Source organism: Falco biarmicus, chromosome 4, assembly GCF_023638135.1.
Source record: "Falco biarmicus isolate bFalBia1 chromosome 4, bFalBia1.pri, whole genome shotgun sequence".
Lineage (NCBI taxonomy): Eukaryota > Metazoa > Chordata > Aves > Falconiformes > Falconidae > Falco > Falco biarmicus.
In genome coordinates this window covers 95,829,995-95,849,836 of record NC_079291.1, presented here as the reverse complement: position 1 = coordinate 95,849,836, position 19,842 = coordinate 95,829,995, and the positions used below count along the sequence as shown (strand labels likewise).

At 41.2% G+C, this 19,842-nt stretch overlaps 1 protein-coding gene across 5 annotated transcripts in view; it reads left to right on the top strand.

Moving 5' to 3' along the window:
• The first annotated feature begins 3,104 nt into the window (after window positions 1–3,104).
• The window catches only part of SLC25A26 (solute carrier family 25 member 26), an 88,968-nt gene continuing 72,230 nt past the window's right edge, over window positions 3,105–19,842 (top strand). For 3 of the 5 annotated variants that reach the window (XM_056334344.1, XM_056334343.1, XM_056334342.1), the window contains exons 1-3: window positions 3,105–3,293; window positions 5,102–5,258; window positions 6,890–6,999. In XM_056334344.1, coding sequence (XP_056190319.1) covers window positions 3,261–3,293; window positions 5,102–5,258; window positions 6,890–6,999 — 300 coding nt within the window. In that variant the 5' untranslated portion in view covers window positions 3,105–3,260. Of the gene's footprint in view, window positions 3,294–5,101; window positions 5,259–5,836; window positions 5,940–6,889; window positions 7,000–19,842 lie in introns of those variants that run through there. The other 2 variants (XM_056334345.1, XM_056334346.1) reach the window with 2 other exon arrangements.

The following is a 19,842-nucleotide window of genomic DNA, read 5'->3' as shown; positions in this document are numbered from 1 at the left end:
TGCTATGACCAGATCAATATATCTTCTGCTGCTGGTGTCAGATATGCTATAGCAGCTTGAGACTGAGGGAGGAAATACACACAAACAAGCATATAGCCATGCATACATATATACAGATATACATATATCGGCATTTTTATATGTGTACATAGTTGTATCAGTGAAAGGATTAACAATATGAAATTGATTCAAAATGGTGCTTAAGTAGCCCTGACAAAGAAGACCCATCAGTGGCTCATGTTTGTTCCCTACAACCTCTCTTTTTTCCAGAGTATAAGCTAGAGGATTGCTGTTGTTGGCAGCTCATATCCCACTCAGTGCATCCATAGATGCAATATGTTCTTTATCACACTATAATTAAAAGGCTTTTCATCTCTTGCCAAGGCTTTTATGTGCTGCAAAGGCTGAGGAAAGCAGGTGAGGTGCTGTAGGCATAATGGTCATTTGTAAAAGCACTCCTACCAGCCTGCAGCCATGGGCAAGGAAGGGCAAAGAAAGAGAGGAGCAAGGAATGAAAAAGGAGGTGGAAGGAGGGGCTGAGGAAAAACCTGGTGGCCACCAAGCTGCTCCAGTGCTGGCTGAGTCAGCTCTGGCAGGGGCAGGGACACAACTGTCTATTCTCTTCTCTGCTACAGGGTATTGCACACGCAGTGCCTGGGAAAAGCATTGTGTGGCTGTTCCTCAGCCTCCCCAGCTTGCCCACCAGTTCCCAAGCTTCAGCTACAGCTGAAAGCAGGCTTGGAAGAAGCCACACGACCATGAATGAGCTGAAAACAAGGTTGAGTGAAGGTATGGGACTACAAACACCCATCGCTCAGGTGCACACTGACACTTCCTTTGCCTGTGCTAGATTTTTGTGCTCAGCCCATTTTCTTCACTTGCAGTGTAGATTCTGGGAAGCACCCACAGTGGTTTTGCACAGGGAAGAAAGGACATGAGAAAGCAGATCTCTCTTCACTCAACTTACTCTGCAAGCTCAGAGGGAGTCCATTGAAGGACTTAGCACAAAGATTAATGTTTGGCCTGCGGCATTAAGCAGAACTTGGTCATTTAAGACGGGACAGTGGCTTGGAAGAATGGGAGGTTATGACCCCTCTGATGCAGCAGCAGTTGTCCTGACAGAAGGTGATAAATAAAAGAGTCACTGCCTCAGAGTGTATCTGAACGCTTTGCACTGAACAATGTGAAAAATGCTCGCTATGACCCCAAGAACCTTTACATCAAGAAACCTCCTGGGCACACAAGGGGAATAAGGTCTCATTTTAAGTGCTGCCATCACTGGGTCGTATGGGGATAGCAGTAACTCTAAAAGCATGCTTCATTTACTGCAGATGTCTGATTTTTCCCTCAATATCACTCCAAAGTACCTAATTTAATGACAGATGTGAACCTTGAAACTGAGGAACTTTCAGCTATTGTGTTTATTTAGCCACTTACCAGAACACCAGCTGGAAATGGTAGATTTCAGATCATTTTTATTTCTGTCTGAATAGCAGGGTTCTTTCAGAAAGCCAGGTACTCTGCTGGGTGTTACTATAATAACTGCTCACAGTCCAGTCTTTGCTATATTACAGCTGAAATATGTAATGGTGGTTTCTGCTTCTTCCAGAGATCAGAATCAAAGTTTCCAGGAATTAATTCCTAGGACAGCAAACTGGCCTGCCTTAAGCTTCACACGCATTGTGGGCTTTGGAATAAAAGAGTGTCAGACAGCCATACTGCAAACAGGTGTGCTAGTGATGTCAAAGGAGTTCACTTGTTTGTTCATGTCCTGATATGAAACCAAGAAGTGATCCTTGATAAACACAACAAAGCCTAAACTAAAACAAAGTACTGATAATCCACCAGATTATTGTAAAAATTTTAAGTTAGGACCAGAAAACCAAGGAGCTGCCTTGGTTCAAAGGAGGTTGAGACATACAATACATTCAGGTTCTTTCTATTTTTGCCTGCAGAGCTTTTGAGTTTTTCACTCAAATGAAAATGAAAACTAAATGAAATGAAGACTAACATTGCCTGTCTCTGGGGTCTGAGGCAGTTCAGGAAAAAAACCCACAGCACTGCAGGAGAGCTGTAATAAATTTGCTGAAGCTGGCAACTCTTTGATGTCAATCACGATGCTGCTGCAGGCAGATGGTACAGGACAGGACAGCATGGTGCTTCCCACCTGCAAAAACCCTGAGCAATTTGATGAAGAGCAGCTGAGCTGCTTGTAGGTGGTTATTGATGCTGAGAATGTGAGGCATCGTCACATCCTTGGCTGCTAGGCCCAAAAGTCATCCCATGTGATGTGCTTGTAGCCAAGGGCATCTTGAAGCCTGCTTATTTTCTGGTTCTGTGTGCACAATGGTGCTTTCCAACATTTACCCCTTCTCCATATCCTATAATTTCAAGTGTAGTTTCCTGCTGGGCTAGGATTATGAGAGGACTCTGTGCCAAAACCCTCTCTGCAACTTTGGAAACCACTGCTGATTTGAATGCCCTTTGTGGAGACGCCTCAGCAAGACACAAATGCAAAACACAAAAGCGTTTCTGATGGGAGTGACAAATGGCATTTTCCCTTCCAGGGAGAGCCAGCACATCTCCTCGGAGCTATGCCTTGCTCCAATCTGCTCTTTGTAGGAATGGCCCACGGAAAGTCTGTGCAGGATGGTGTCAGCAGGACATACCAAAACCAGGGCGTCTGCGCCGCAGATATCGATTGAGGAAAAACCTCAACTGACTTCACAAATGTTCTCACCTAAAAATGTCGTATTTTTTCCAGTGGATCTGCTTTCAGAACAGATCCCAGTCGCTGGCGGCTGGAAGCATGGCGGCCACCCACGCCTCAGGGCCGCCTGGGCCCAGTGGCAGCGCAGGAGCCCGGGCTGAAGGAAGCGCCACTTCCCTCCTTTTCTGGAGCGAAACCAGATCTACAGATCACTACTATGTAATAACTAATCAGCGCTTACTGACAGCTGATGGCTGCTTTGGCCCTTAGACAGGCAACCCCTGTCTGCGAGGCCGAGGGTCCCGCTCCCTCAGCAGGACGGGTGACGCTGCCGGGCACCGGCGTCGCTGCCCGCCCTGCGCATGCGCGGCGCGCCGGCACAGGCGCAGTGACAACCCGCTCCCGCCTGACCGCGGGCCAGGGGCAGCAACATGGCTGCGCCCTGCTTCGCGCCCGGGACGCGGCTGCAGCGGGGCGTCTAGTCCCGTCCTGCGGTGGGGGCGGTCTGTCTGTGCTGCGCCGTGTCGCCGCCCGGTATCGCCACTCCTGCATGGAGCCGCGGGAGTCCTGGGCGGCCTTGGCGGTGAGTGAGCGGGCACGGGCCTGCCCGTTGCCACGGCGACGCGGCGGCCTGGGGTGCCGGCGGGAGCGCGCCTTGGTTCGTCCCCTCATGGCTTCGCCAGCCGCCGCCGGGCGGGCATATAGGGGCCGTGGCCTGGCGGCAGCCTGGCGACGCTTTGCGCAGCATTTCCCACCCTAAAAGCTTCTTTTCGACGTGTGCTCTCAAACAGCGTCACATACAAGAGGGTAAAAGCCCGTGGTCTCCGTAGCTAGGGCCTGCCCTGGGGGTATCCGGCGCTGGCTCCCGGCGCTGTGTGGGAAGTCGTGGCTGTGAGGAGAGCTGCGGGCCCAGGGCCGCCGGGGCACGGTTGGGTGCAGCTGCCTTCGGGCCTAATTTTGTTTAATCGTTTTGGTGGAGTAAGCTTTAACCGCTGCGTCCCACTCCCGGTAAAGGTTTTTCAACTCTTTGACTTCTCATAATGCTATTGTAACTGAAAGGTGGGGGAGAAGGTGCCTTTTAGTTGTCTTATCTAAAAATCACTGCTATTTTCTGCAGGTGGCCTGAGCACGCAGGTATTGTCACCCTCTGGCAGGTGCTCTGTGAGCTGCTTCATGAATTTAAATGACATTTAAGATACAGAACTTTGAAAACTAAAGAAGCAATTAGTAACTTTGATTCATGTTTTAACAGATGGCTAGATTAAATCTGATCAATGTTATTGTGAGCAGATAAGGATTTTGATGAAAGGAGTGAAAAAAAAAATCAATGCATGCAAAATAGCCAACTAGATTAAAAGAGTAATTAACTTATTGATTAAAACTTTAGTAGCAGATAGTGAACACCTCTCTGAATCCTCTGTTGGCCCTGAAAAAAAAAAAATGGTAACACACATGTGATTTGTTTTCAGGCAGAGTTAAAAATCTGCAGCTGTTCCTTGTGCATTTCTTGTGTGTTTCTTGTGCGCAGCTTTCTGTGAAATAGACTTCAAACTAAGTTTTCCATTCTGATTAACAGTGCATCTAAGTAATGCCTCATAATGGATTAATACTAAATACTGATTATTTTTCTGTTTGTGAAATGAGTTTTTCTATTTATTTTAGTCTCCTCCTCCTGTCATCTAGAAAAACAAAGTCATCTAGAAACATAGACAATGGAAAAGATTGAGCTTGAGTCAAACCCTTTTTTTTTTAAGTTTGGTTTTAAGAATTGCTTTGGCTAAAAACCTTCCCCTTTTCTTTATGACTTCAAAACCATCTTTATTTAATATGACTTTTTTTCCTGTAGACTTTTGTCAGCAAAAGAAAATAAAGCCGTTTTAGTTTGGGCTTTGTTCAACAAAGGAAAGGGGAGGGTAACACTTTAAATAGAGAAGTTTGCTAGAGAAATGTGCATGTGCTTTCTAGAGATGCTTAAGGGGGAAGCAGAGTTTCTTCTGTGTTTACCTGATCTTATCACACAACTTCCTAGAGGTGTGGGTCATTTTGTGCTGTGTCATCTTGATAAATGACATTCACTGTCTTGTTTTTATTTGTAGTGGCTAAGTGTTGCATTGCTTTGCTTATGCTATTGAAAACACTGAGATTGTTTTGACACTACCTTAAAAATGGTTTCAAAGTTGCAATATCTATTGCTTTCTCTCTTTTGTTGAAGCATCTTTATAGCTATAGAAGCTATTGAGGTCTGTGTAAGACTATTAGTTTATAATTCGACCTCAGAAAGGATAGGGTCAGTAGTACTTTGGTTTAGGCATGCCTCAGTTACTCGCATAAGCACCACAGCTTCACTCCTATGAATATTAATGCACTTTACTCCATGGTTTTGTCTTGAAGGCTGGTGGAGTTGCTGGTGTCTGTGTTGACTTGATCCTTTTTCCCTTGGACACTGTAAAAACAAGACTGCAGAGTCCTCAAGGATTTAGGAAGGCTGGTGGCTTTCGTGGGATCTATGCTGGTGTCCCTTCCACTGCTATAGGATCCTTTCCAAATGGTAAATTTTCTTTGGATTGTGCTTTGTCTTTAACTGGGAACTCAAGTAGTATAGGACAGTCATGCCTGTAGCTTCCTCTGCTGCAGGTGACTGTTTGGATTCTGTGAGTCCATGTCCAGCTGTGAAAAGCAGTTTGTAGAATTGTATGTTATTGAACAAACCTTTGAGCGAGCCTAGAATGAAGGCTGTTGCATGTTTAATCTGAAAAGTAACCCTTACTCCTTGGAAGTGTTCCCGGATATAAGCCTGTCCTTACTTATAGGTGCACCCTGAAGCATTTCCCACTGCCAAAGAGGACTTGAGTCTTGCTTGCCCTGGACATTTTTGTTGCAACCCATTCTTCCATGGCTTTGGGAACGGAGCAAAATTCAGAGTGACTGAGCACTGGAGGTCTTTGAGCTAATTGCCCTGGGGATGCTCTGCCCATCTCTTTCTCCCTAGAAGCATCTACAACACTTAAAATGAGAAAACATTAGGAATACTTTGAAAGCTAAAGCCTTAAAAAAGTAAATTTTTGTAGTCCAGCAGAGAAGAGGCACCTAAAATTCCTAATCTCTTTGTCCATTTTGTCTTCGTAGGGAGGGGTAAAAAAGCAGCAAGCTATCTTGTCAGTAGTGAATGTTAGGAGAATTTTGCTGACAAATCCACCGACACCTTCAGATCTTTGATGTCCTTCATAAGGTGATATAAAAAAATTCAGTTCTTTATCTTGTCTGCTCTGTTATCTCCTTTTGAGGTGATAAGCATCTTTTGATTAGCAGAAGGCAATTCACATAGCCCTTCTTTACAATTAAAATCTGTTCCCCCGCCAGACATGTCAGTTTTTTCAGGATTTACATCTTCAAAATGTGAACTGTGGTTTTACTTTTCCAACGTATGACTGAGAACTGAAATTATCTTTAGGAGGAATAACCCTTAAGGTGCAAGTGCCTTTGTAGTTGACTCTTGCAGTGAATAAACACAGCTTCTGTTGCTATGCTCTGTTTAGTTTTGTACATTTCTTGTTCATGGACAAGACTTTTATGAGTCCTTCAGAAGCCTGGAAGAATTTTTTTTATGGAGCTAAAGTGCAAAATATTAAATGGATGATAACTAGGAAGAAGTTATTAATAACTGCTACTGAAACAGCTTTGCATGTTGCAGGTTAGCAAACTTGTATCAAGTAGCTTGATGATTTCTGGGTTATTTTTGAGTTATTTTTACTTTTTTTCTTTTCAGTTAATCAACTGATTTGTGTCTGTCCCGCCTCCCCCCCTCCCCCCAATAAAGACCATTCAACCAAACAACCTCTCTACCCTTCCTATCTATGAATATGGAAGATAACATTTTTTCAAAACTGGACATTAATGACTAATTAACACATCTTTCCTTATCTCGTTACTAAATATGGCCTTAAGTCTTGACACCTTTGATATTAATGGGAGGTTAGCCATTGAGAGCCAGGAGCATGAACTTCTGAAGGAATTATCTCACAGATTGTGTTGGTACTGTGGTACTCTTTTCGGGCAAAAATACCCTGTTTTCAACTACAGTTGCAGAATAATAGGTGACAAAATCCATGTCTCAATGTTTTTGTGCTAGTTCTGTGAAGGAGGAACAGTTAAACAGCTGCATGTATTCTTGAATTTCAGCTGCTGCATTTTTTATCACCTATGAGAATGTGAAATCCATGCTGCACCATGACTCTACATCTTACTTGACTCCAGCAACACACATGGTGGCTGCCTCCCTTGGAGAAGTGGTAAGAAAAAAGTTCATATATTGTGTGTTTGTGAGAGGAGTGGAAACCATTCAATTATGAAAACTAAGGTTAGGTGTCACATCTTACTTTTTTGAGTGTTGACCATCTTTGTACTTGTGAGAGTTCTTAGAAAGATACTACTTATTTTTTTTTGAAGTGTTGGCACTTGTAAGGATTGTTTCAAAGTGAGTAAATGAGTTAGTAGTACAATTCTTAGTAGGCCTATTGGCTGACCTTACTAAGTTAGTAGACAGTAAAAACATGGATTGTTCCAAAACATGAACACACCTTCACATTGTAATCGTCATGCATCAGTGTTAACATTCAAGAAAGACTTCTAGAGCTTTTCAACTTCATGTGAGGTAGTCATGGAATGGATTTTTATTTTAAAAATAGCTGTAAACACTGATGTTAGATGTAAAGTAGGTAGGTGCCATCATCTGAAATGCGTGCACCTTCATGCGTAAGAAACAGTATTAACTAATTAATAAATCTCCCCTCCATGCTTTCACGTTCAGTCAATACCTTTTACCAAAATATTTTATTGTATTTTTAAACAGACTCTCTAAGTGGATGTACAAAGTGACATGACAGGTTAGGGCAACTGGCAGCTGTGTAACTTCACGTACCAAAATGACAGGTAATGCTTTCTTGATGAAACTTGTCTCAGTGAAAAGTGGCATGGGTAATGTGTTGAAGCTCCTCCCCATGGGATGGACAGCTTTATATTTTGGTGACAGCTTTTCACATGATCTCACTGATAGTCCTTAATTTAGTTTTTTCATTGGGATATTGCAGCATAAAGATACATGTGAATAATGAAAATACTTTCTATATACAAGCTCTTTGAAAACTCTTGCCCCCCACTTTTTGGAAAAGTTTCTGTGTTTCATATCCATTACATCCATTAGTTTGTTTATAGCAGGTTCTGGAGCTGCGAGTAATGGCTTGTTTTGCCAAGGTTTATACAATACCCAGAATAATCAGGATCAGATTCTATTGAACACTTTACATCAGGGGTCCTCAAACTTTTTAAACAGGGGGCTGGCACATGGATGAAGTGGCAGGAAATCATCTGCGGCTGCTTGGTTCGCCTCCCCAACCCCCGGCGGGGGGGTTCTGTAAGTACCAGGGGGCCAGATTGAGGACCCTGGGGGGCCGTATCCGGCCCACAGGCCGTAGTTTGAGGACCCCTGATTTATATGATCATTAAGGGAATTCACAAGAGAAGCCTCGCTTGTTTTGATGCCTAGGTCGCCCTTGCCTTGTTAACACCATGTACTTTGCAGAAATTGATTGTGTGCGTGGGTAGGTGTTTGTTTGTTTTATATTGTAAGTTAAAAATGAAATAGCATTAACATCTTTAAGCAACAAAATACCTCTTGCCCTCATGACTTTCCAATCTGGCATATCTAGGCTCTTTCCCAGGTTAAATTCACCACTCTTTAGAAATCTTTTTTAATTTATTTTTTTGGAGGGAAGAAAAATTTTTCAGTATTAAGGAAATATCAAGGCTGTATTTGAAAGTGACATTATGTTCCAGTTTAAGATCATAACATTCACTTCATTGCCAAAATGCAATGCCAGGATGACTGGACAACCTGTAGATCCAATGAGTTGAAGTTTTAGCACTGGGAAGAGCTAGTACATGGTGCTCCATAACAGGAACTTCCTGTGCTAATAGACTGTAGCAGGTGTTGAGAGAGAACACTTCTTGATGTGATGAAATGATGACCATTCCTATCTGATCCAGACACAAACTTAACTATAGGTAAATACTGAAGACACTTTATCCTAAAACTTGAGTGTTGTGTTTTTAAAAACTGTTACTGAAGTTATTTGCAAATAACAAGGGCAAGGTTGCTTTGGGTTAGCTGAATCAAATACATTCCAGGTTAAGCAAAATCCTTTTTTTCCCAGATACTTCTCTTGTTTTTAACTGCAGAGTTGGCACAGTGCCTTGGCAGTGTTCAGGGCTAGGTGTTCAGCTGTCAACAGTCCCGTTGCTGTTCCTGCCAGCACTGTCCACCTCCTTTCTTCTGCATTTGTCACACTGGGTGTTTTCTGGCACTGCAGTCATGAAATGGGGTGAATTGCTGTGTCCTCACAAGCTTGGGGGAAGGAAGTGGGCTGTATGCAGCTAGCTTTTCTGGCTCTTTTGCAACTTAAACTTAGCCCATGATGTGGGGCAGAAAAGTGTATTTGTCTGTGGTTCCGCATTCTGCTTTTAATAACTGAGTTTTTTCGTGCCTTGTGACACTGGCTTCTTTCTCTCCATTACACGTAGCTGTGTATTTATACTCCCTGTGGTGGCTTAGCTTACTTGTAGGTCGGTGCCAAGCTACCAGAGTGCAGAGAGATCCATGCCATTTTAGCTTAGCACCAGGTGCCTCACTATTACAGCAGCACAGCCTAGCTCCTTCCCATGGGAAGCAGGCCAGCTCTGTCTGCTCTTTGTGGGTTCAGCTTTGATTCCAAAGTATTTTTTATTCTTCTGTTAAAATGATACTGATTAGATTGAGTGGGACTTAGCCAGGGAACTTAACATACCAAGCACATGAAGATAGGTGAATACAGCACTTACTAACCACTCTGGTAGTGGTTATATGCAGGAGGAGATAGAAAGTGATAGATTTAGGGCTGGGTGGGATACATTTGTGTTCCTGCCTCAGGTGGATTCTTTTTGATCTTGATCTGAGCCTGTGCTGTCAGGTTATGACTTCTAACTTAAGGCAATGCACAGAACTTATTTCTATGGAAATTCTCTAAAGGCTGTTAGAAATCAGTGAGAGGTTCTTCACCGCTATAGCAGTGCATGGCCCTTGAATTCCTTGTTTGCCTAATGTCTTATGGAACAGAAGATCCGAGAGGTGTTTTAAGCTTCTCAAGTACTCTTTTAGAATCAAGTAGAATGGTGATAGTGTTCATGAAGAGGTGCTCTGTGATAACATCCTCTAAAAAAATCCCTCTTTTTTTTTATGAGTGTGTTATCTATAGAATATGTCCTCTGCCTCTGAGGGTTCTGTGAGAAAACTGTAACTGGGTAATTTAATCATCAGCAGACAAAGAACCGTTGCCTACAGATGACTCCTTTCATGATTACAGTACCTGTTGTCCTTTTTTTCCAAGGTGGTCTGTAGTCCTGTGACACTCACAACCCAGGCACTTACTGCTTTCCTTTTCATGCTGACAGAGATGCAGCATAGTTAAATGAGTTGCTCAGGGCTGTCTGATGTGCTTGGCTTTTGCTACTCTAAGGCCATTTATTACATATTCTAAGAGAAATATATAATAATAGCTATTGAAATGGCAATCTGACTTTATGGTGTGGAAGCTGTGATGTTGTAACAGCCATTTTTCAACTAATATAAGCTTGTGCTTTTTTGCTAGCTTTTCTCCACTTGTGTTATGGGAGAACTAAGCTGTAAAATAATTGAGGTAGGGATTTAGAGATTTGCTACAACAAACCTGTAATAAAAATAGGACAAAGCAAGATCTTTTCATACTTGTTTTATATAAAGTCTTAACCAATCAATAGATATATATAAACTATTCCAAATTGCGTCAGGGTGAAAGTTATAATTATAGTTGTATTGATTTGTCATTAAGTTTTAATCAGGGTATAACCACTGGGACTATTATTTTGCCATTTTTTTTTCCCTAATACGTACTTTTCCTCCTTTGTGCACTTTAATAATTACGATGATATAAATTGCTTTTAAATGTGAAATAATAAACCAAAGACTCTTATCATGTTAGGATTCCCAACTCATCTCTGCTTTTCCAAACTGTCTTTTTACAAACTGGAGAAATTAAGATTTAGAGCAAGAAACTGATGTTGGATTTTTTAAGTTTGGTGCTCCTTTACTGGTGAGCATAAATGAGTCAGCTACCTTTTTGTGCATCAATAAAATGTGAGTATGTGCTAAGTTTGAAGGTGTGTTAATGCTGACTAATCTAAGTTTTGAATGTGACCCAGTAAAAATAATAAAATAAGTAAAAAGGAAAAAATGCAAAGATTGCATCAAGATTTGTTTAAATATATGGGAGAAATTGCTCAAATGGGAGCTTTTAGTTTTTATAACAGCCACTCTTCTGTATTATTTTCAGCCTGTATAAATTCATGGGAAACACAGTGTCCTGGAACTGGTTTGGTCCAAATCCTCAGTTTCAGGCTAGGAGGCACAAAACCAAGCCGTGAAAAGGCAATGGCTGTAGTGTGTGTGGTTTGCTTTGGTGTTCTTTTTCTTTCAGGCAGAAGGAATATAGAAGGCTAACCTCATCTCCTGAAGTGAGATAAAGAAAAGTACATACAAAGTCTGATCCTGTTAAACATAATTTTTTCTTATAACTGAATCTTGCTGTATAGGGACTTGGAATATCCCATAATACATGCAAAATTACTTACAAAGACACAGCCAAAACTCTAGAGGGCAGATATATGGTATATCATCTCGTCTCTTCAAGGAAAAAGAAGGTTGAAGAATACATGAATTACCAATGGGGGGAAAACCCTTATTACACCACTTGTGTAACTGAAACTTGGGAGATAGGAAACACACGGCATCCAGGGCTTTGGAACTTTTCATCTTGACTCTGCATTGTCCTGTATATTTAGTCTGCCTGTATCTTTACAGTGAGCTGCCAAATGTGCTTGGAAAACATGAAACATGATATCATAGGGAGTGGAAAGGAAAACCAGATGTTCTAAAATTTTACTTTTAATATTCTAAGGCAGTATAAGTAACTCTAAGAAGGAGCATTATGTTTAACCTCCTAGTGCCCATTTTAAATAGTAACCAGGTGCGTCTTGCAGATCCAGAGTTAATTGTACAGCTCCAGATTGAGTTGTACAGAATTTTTAATGTCAGTTTAATATGACAGTGTATACTATTAATTACAAGAAACCTTGATAAAGAGAAGTTCTCCTCTGGGCTTCCCCCACCAGCCTTTTGCAAACATGGTTTTATGGGACAAGTTTAAGACTGTCCCAGTTTGACCCATGAGGTTTCCTTCATGAATGCCAACATGGTTGGCTCCAGCACAGTTAATTTTATGTCCTGCTGGCTTTTCCATGGAGGTGAGAGTAAAGTAGTTTGGATCACGTTCGAGAGAAGCTTTTTCCATCTAGTGTTTAGATATTGTTATGGTTACGATCTGAACTTTGCAAGATATTTGGTGAAAGTTTTGGGCTTCTAAATATCAGGTTCCCTCTTATCTTTCTGACCTTTTGTTTTATTTTTAATTGCTATTTTTGGTGATGTTGTCTTTTTCTTTCTTTTTTTTTTCTTCTTTTTTTTTTCATACTCTGTAGTGACTTTCAGCTCACTTGTCTAAGTGTACGGGAGGACTGAGGACCAGGATAGGAGGTAGATGTCCTGTTCTTTTGGCAGCTAGCAGTAATGACTGTGCTCTGGAAGTCGATTACTAGCTGAGGTTACTGACTGCTTTTGTTCTTGTGTAACTTTCCAGAACACTTTAGGATTACAGCACTGGAGATGTGTTGATGCTGTGCAGTGCATCCCCAAGACTGCCAGATCCCAGGTTATTTGCAATGAAGTGGTGTGTTTACAGAGTATGCTGTAGCACCAGAGTAACGCAGATCCTGAAAGCTGCCTAGTCATATTATTGACACTGTGCCTGCATTTGTTTGTCCTGTTAAATTTTTAAGCTGATGTAGCCATGATACTTTAGGTTCCTCATCTGGCTCGTTTTCATTCTGCTTCGCTGTCTCTGCAGTGTGGTCCTTTGAGTTGTATAAATGCTGGAAAAGCTCGTGGGTCTAGAAAAGTGTTTCTGGTCTGGCTGCAGGAATGCTAAAACTCAGGCTACGTACTAGGCTTTGGTGGAGCATGAACCTCATAGGAAAAGATGGAAACTTCAGCTGTATTCTGAGACAGAGAATGGTTAGGTAGGGACTACTCCCTTCAAAGATGATAGGCTTGGCTGTTCTCAGCAAGAAGGATTTTGACACAGCCTCACACTTAAATTTTTCCAAAATTTGAGAAAGGGGGGATCTTGAATCAGTTTGGATTAAAACATCCAAAATTTTTTCATTTCAATGGGGAGAGAGGATCATGTGGCTCTACAGGGCAAGGTGAGGACAGGTATTTCAAGGTGAAATTCCAAGCTCACTTGTGTATTCCAGTGGGTTGCCACATAAGATACTTTTGTGATAAGAGCAAAGTGTGTGGTTCATCTGTGATTAGCATCTGACCCTCGGTATTAATAACTTGGGAATTTTTTATCTGCTGTTGGGATGTGTCAAACAGGAAAGCTTCTTAATGCAGGAATTATCTTTCTGGGGAATTCAGCTAGCTTTCTCTACTAGACCTAACTTGTTTCTTAGAAGAAGCAAGCCCAAATGCAAGCAAGTTTATGGTTTACAAATCACCGTCCTGTAGAATGACATTTTAAGTGTGCTTTTAATTCAAATAACATAGAACATGCACTTTCCTTCTTTGTTAGGCTTGGGTGGGTTGTGTTTTTTTGGCAAAAAAGGCCTTTTAGTCATAATGGACAACATCATGGTGTCTATCTCTGTCCATGAATTAGCCCCTTCTTCCCAATGCCCTGGCAGTATCTTTTAAAAGAGTTAATTGGTTTCTATTTAATAGAAGAAGTGTATTGGTATGAATTCTGTTGAGGAACTGGCTAGGTCAGTTGCAAGAAGAAAGTTGCTATTAATGTCATTCTGAGGAAAAGGCAGAAGCATGAGTCAGACAAATCCAGAGAGTAATACTAAGAAAGAATTTCCAGCAGAATAATTGGTCAGGCTTGACAGCATTGTAAGCCCTAGAAGATCAGCTTGCGGGAGCCCAGCCTAACAGAGATGAAACAGCCACTCACATCAGACATGGAGTTAAGATTCTAGCTATTTGAAACTCCAAAACTTGCATGTTGGAAGATGTAGCTTTTCATTTCAACAGGCAAGTCGGACGCTAGGGAGAATTGCTTCTAAATCCAATTGTCTGCTGCAACGAAGAAGTGACTTAGTACTTACTGTGTCTAGACTTTAGGCTGTTGGCTTTGAATTTTTAACTATCCATTTTCTAAGAGCTGAACTGATAAATGGACAAAATTGTTTAAAAATGAAAAGCTGCATTTTCTTCTTCATCCTGTCTCCTCTCAATCAATGTAGTATCGACTGGCAGACCATAGTCTTCAAAGTAGTATCCAAAGTGTGACAGCAGTCAGTCTGATGTGACCTCTTCCACAGTACTTAAGCATTTTTTGATGTTTTCATTGATCAGTGCCTGTCATTTTAGATGTGACTGTGTCTTTTGTGTGTGTGTATATCTAGGTGCATAAGGACAATGAGAAGGGGAACGTGTTGACCCTGGCAAGATGCACAGTGGTGTGGAGTGCAGCAATGCAGGTGGTCTATTGAATTAATCATGGTGGATTTTGAAATATTCATAAATTAATCAAGATGAGGTCAGGTCTGCAATACAAGTGCTGTAGGATTTTCACCAAATGCTTATGTAGAAGCATAGCTGAGCTGTGGTTGGAAGATGGCTGTGAAGGTGAGACTGCTGCCATTAAGAGCTAGTGGAGAAGGAGCATATTTAGACTGGATGAAAACTCAAATTAGAGCTGCAGCTGAAAATGGTTGTAAATAAAGATGAATGGAGGCATGAATCCAGAAATGCTGCCAACAAATTCATCATACAATTAAAGGCTGGAACATCAAATTAAGAACTGTCAAAACACCTAACCAGCCACCCACACTGAACTTTTCTTGCATGCTCCATGTTAACTGCATGTACTGCCTCATTTTCATCAGCTGCCCTTCCTAGATTCCTACTTGGTTCAGGACTTAGAGGATATACTACTTCGCAGTAAAGAGTAGGAGCTTGATGGTTGTCATCTCTTTTCTTTCAGTCTGCTGATATTCAGCAGATTTAGAAATATTTGTAGCTCAAAGTGTCTATAGGGGAAAGTTAGTTTGGGTTAAAGGGTATAAGTGAGAAATAAATAATTTAAAAGTATTTCCTGATGGATTTCCTGGTTTGCAACATACTCTGCCAGAGTTAGCTTTGGAAATGTCTGAGGTAGTTTAAGGAAGTTTATTCCAAAGTAAAGTTCTGTACAAGGTTTGTCAGGAATAGCTATTTCTGAATACCTCTATATGTGGACAAGCCCGTAATTCTTTGAGTGAAAAGGCTGTAGGAAAGAGTAAGGGATCAATTAAAGGAAAATGCTTGATAAAATACAATGTAGTTGAAATTTCCGTGTTGCAGGCCAATGTAACCTCAAGAGACTGAGCAAATTTTAAAATACTAGTCATCTTTCAACAGGAGACTTAATGTGTTTTCAGAAAATATTGCCTGTGTTCTCTTGCCTGGAATCTCATTAACATTTGTCCTCCTGTAACACAGCCTGACCCCACTTGGCTCCTTGAAAACAGTTTTATGTCGGATGGGATACACCATGCTACTTCTGCTGAAAGAACGGTTTGGCTGGTGGATGTGGTTAGTTTCTTAAGCCTTTTAAAATAAGTTTAACAGACTCTCAGTGGTGAAAGAGTTGCTGGGATAGATTGGATCATGCAGACAATTACGTAGGTTGAATTAAAGGTCTACTTTTCTTCAGCTTTAAGGCTTTCTGTGTTTAAACGTGGTAGTAATTTATGATGCAAGCATCAACCAATTTAAGGAAGGTTTTTTGTTTGGTTGGGTTTTTTTAAAGCTGTTCAGCAGTCTGATTTTTGCCATTCAAGTTTAAGCCAACAGCTTGTGACTGTACTGAGGAACTTCAACATTTATGGAACACTTAGTTTGTGCTGCAAAAGAGATGTGTGTAACATCAGGCCACTTTCAGTAAGTTTTAGGTTTAGTTTTAAAAAGGTAATAAGACTCTACATTGATTAAACTTTGAAAGACTAGTTTGTTTAGGCAAACCACTCATACTTTCAAAACATCTGCTGTGAGAAGTACTTCCATGAGGAAGTGTTTAGTGTTAGTCTTGTCAGTTTCACAGACTTTCCCTGTTCTTTGCCTGTTAGCTGATATAATTGGAGTAACATTTTCTCCTTGCGGTGAAGGGAACTTGGCAGAAATTTCCACTGTTAGAGGAAAAAAAAGTTTTTCAAGGTGTACCTGACATGGCTGATGAAGGGGTAGGGAAACCCACAGCAAGGGTTGTAGGGTGTGTAGCTGAGCAGTTGAAGATACACGCAGATCTGGCTATTGTGAAGGAAGAAGTGTGTGGTGGTGCAGATGATGCTCTGGAGCAGGAAGAAGTGAGCTCTGGAAAGCAATACCAAGGAGTGGACTGAAGTTTGACAATGACAGGATAAAATATCACCCTGCAAAACAGCTCTGTAGATTCCAGGTGAAGTCATCCAAGGTAGAAACTTGGAGGAAGTTGAAAACATTTGTGCAGTAGTGCCAGTTTTCCAAATGCTTGTGACATTTGGTCCCCGTGAATGGTCTCATCTCTGAAATAATATGTTTTTAAGCTCTGGGAAGTGCTGAGATCTGAGGGATCTTGCTGGGTGAGATTGCTCTTGGAAGAGCTGTTTCCTGCCAGCATACAGGGGAGCTGCAGTTAAATTAATGAAGGCCTTATTGTGTCAGTCAGAGGAAAAGATGGGACAAAGAGCTTGGCATTGTCTAAAGTATCCCATCCAGAGCCCATTAGTCAAAACTTGTTCTCTCCATGGGGTTTAAATTAGGAGTGGAGTCACCTGTTCATGACCCCAGCAGCTTTGCACAGGACTGAATTTAACTATGTTGGAAGGGCACATCTGTGCTGTGCATGGATGTGGGAGGGGAAAATAAGATTAGCATATTCTGAGGTTTTACTTTAAAGATGAACACTTTCTGGCTGGCACTTAAAGCAGAAACTGACAGTGAACAGTACATATATTGGGCAGTTTCTGTCATCGCTGGAGACATTCCTCATTAACATAAGTGTTAATGCTTCAATTTTCCAGTTCAGTTTTGCTTTAGCAGGTAGCACAGCCTGCTGACAAGCACATGTGGAAAGACTTGTTCACAACTTGCATTGTGACCCATAGCAAATTACAGGCCATAGAAACTTAAATTTTTGTTCTGTGTTGGTCAAAAGGGCAGCAATTATTTAGATGAAGGTTTATTGGTGTTTGAACTGTTATGAGTCCATGATTGCAGCAGTTCAGGCTTCCTTGTTCAAAGAAAATATGAAACCAAATGACAAAAGTGTATTTCATGTTTCTGAGCTTTTCTATTAATTTTCCTGATGGTGGAAAGGGTGAAGCAGTTCATCTTCCATCTACAGATATATCTTGTGCTCCCCAACTTGCCTGCTATCAAACATTCCTAATCCAAAGGTTGTGACCAGAGTTTAGAAACAATTATTTGGAGGATGAAATACTTTACTAATCTTATAATACTACACTGAAAAGTTCACTTTTTTACTTTCATTGGAGAGGGGAATCCTGCTGAGGTCTGAAGAACCAAACAAACTTAGGTTTGGAGAGGCTCGGAAAGCTACAGCACTGAATTCAAAGTTGTTGAGAGCCTCTGACTTCAACCAAGAGGGAAATTTCCTCTTTCTTTTGCAGGATTCAAAGGAAATCGGTGCAATTTTAGATTTGCCTATCTCTTAATTTTAGATTTGCCTATTATTATAGTCGTTCAGTTATCTGAGGAATGGAAAAAAGACATTTTTAATGTTTCAGATTAAAAATGTGACTTCCTACTTAGCAGGTAGCATCTGACAGAAATCGAGATGCTCAGATTGTGTAATATTTATTAACCTATTTTGGGAAGCAGCAATTTTTTATATTAAAAGACAAAAAACCAACAACAGAACAAACCTGAACTTTAAGGTAGCTTTTGTTTGCAGGAGTATGACTAGGGCTAATGCAGATTGCACTTCAAAACAAAAACCCACCGAAAAAGCAACCAAAAAACAAGCATCCCAAACCACCAAAAATGTCTTTGTTCCTTCTTCTTTTTGAATGGGGTTATAGAGTTGCTCCATTTTTGTTGCCTGGTCCAACATCGTGTAGAAAGAGCAATCCTTCTGAGCTTCAAGAATGGGATGAATGATTAGGATTTTGGTACTGGATTGTCTGCAATTTAAACATATGTCCTTTTCTAAGTCATAGCCTCTTTGTTGTAATTTTTGTGCAGCAGCTTTTTTTTCCTGAATGGGTTAGTGATTAGATTGCACAGGTATAGTGAGGTTTAGTTTAAAGTCTCTGCTCTCTGGATACGAAGTTGTGTAGTGTCATAAATTAGATTCTTATTTGATTAAGAATAAACTTACGCAAATGACATTTAAGAGTAACTCTCCCCAGGTATGTTCCTTTAGTTCTGTGTTAAGTATTAAATTATATTTATATGGTGAGCATCAATTAAAGCTTCCCAGACTACTCAGACAGATAAAGTCATTAAAACTAACCTCCTTCTTGGGAAATTTAAAACTAAAATCCTTTAGAAAGTGTTCTAAAGGGTTTAAAGCTGCAACACAGAATTTTCTGGAGCTTGCTATGTGCTTCTGTACCCAATTTTCAAAACAGGCTTAGCTATGCAAGTCGGAGATTTGCTCAGTGTCACTGAGTGGAGGTTCCTAAATCACCAGCCACTAATGTATTCCAGAACAGTTTCTGTCCTCAGATGACTCTTCTCCTGCCTTGTAGCAGAATGGCTGGCTAATTACTAAGTGGAAAAAAATTGGTCTTGATCCTCACCCAAGCCCAGGCTAGTGCAGAGCATAGATCAGCTTGTTAGCCAGGAGCACATCAGGTACCAGCATCTTAGCAGAATGGGCTTTTAGTCTTTGCCCTGCAGTAGCCTGTCTTAAGAGTGTAGGTAATATCTGTCTCTTATTAAAGATAAGAAGTACTCAGAGTGTATGATTGTGGCAGCTTTTAAGAGTGTGAGTCAGGTCATCAGCTGTGCAAGGTGCATGCCAGGCTGCATAAAGAAATGCTTTCTCAAGTGTTCTCCTTAGAGGTACAGAGCTGCTAATGGTGTTGTACCAGCTGTGTCCCTGGTTCTGAGAACAACCTGCCACGCATCAACGCAATTTAAATACCCAGCATAAGCCCCTAATAGCAGCAGTAACACCTGCTCTGTCCTCTTCCAAACGTTTCTGGATACACCTCATGCGCAGATCATGCCTGCAAGGTTGGTGGTCTAACTGTAGTATAGATGCCTAAAAACAAATGCACGTTACCTTTGATTCTCTAATAAATCCTACAAAACCATTCGTGTAGAAAATGGTTAACCTGGAGCACAAAGGATGGAAGCAAAAGGCTGTTAATTTAAATGGAATATGTTAATATTTGGGTAATAAAGTAGCTCTGAAGACCAGGAGGAGTTCTGATCTTTTCTAAAGATGTTGTTGTATTTGGCTTTGCCTAAAGAACAGAACATACTGGGTAGAGGAGCATAGACCTGCTAGTGAGCTAAAAATGATGTCATGGTGGTTTGCAAGGAAGTGCTTACTACAGAACTTGCAGTGGCAATGCAGTGGGTTTTGTCTAGTCCAACCAGCTGCTTCAGATTCTTTGTCACGTTAACCATGAGATCATTAAAAAAAATAAAAATCTCCTTTTGATAGGGAATTTTCTTCAGCCATTTTCACAGGAGGCTGTTTGCTGCTGGTTTCCCTGAATGAGGTGTGTGTGTCTTGCAGCTTTTAAAGTTCCCTGGCTATTGAATCATCAAGGCCTGGATGACCTACTTGCACCGAACCCTCTTGTAAGCGGGGCTATACCCTCTTTGTTCGTTTTTATTGTGTGTCCTGTGTTATTGTCTACAGAAAAATGCTCGGTAGCCTTGTGCTGAAGAATTAGATGAGTACTGCCTCGTTCTGAACAGCTGCTCCAGCTTTAAGTAGGATTGG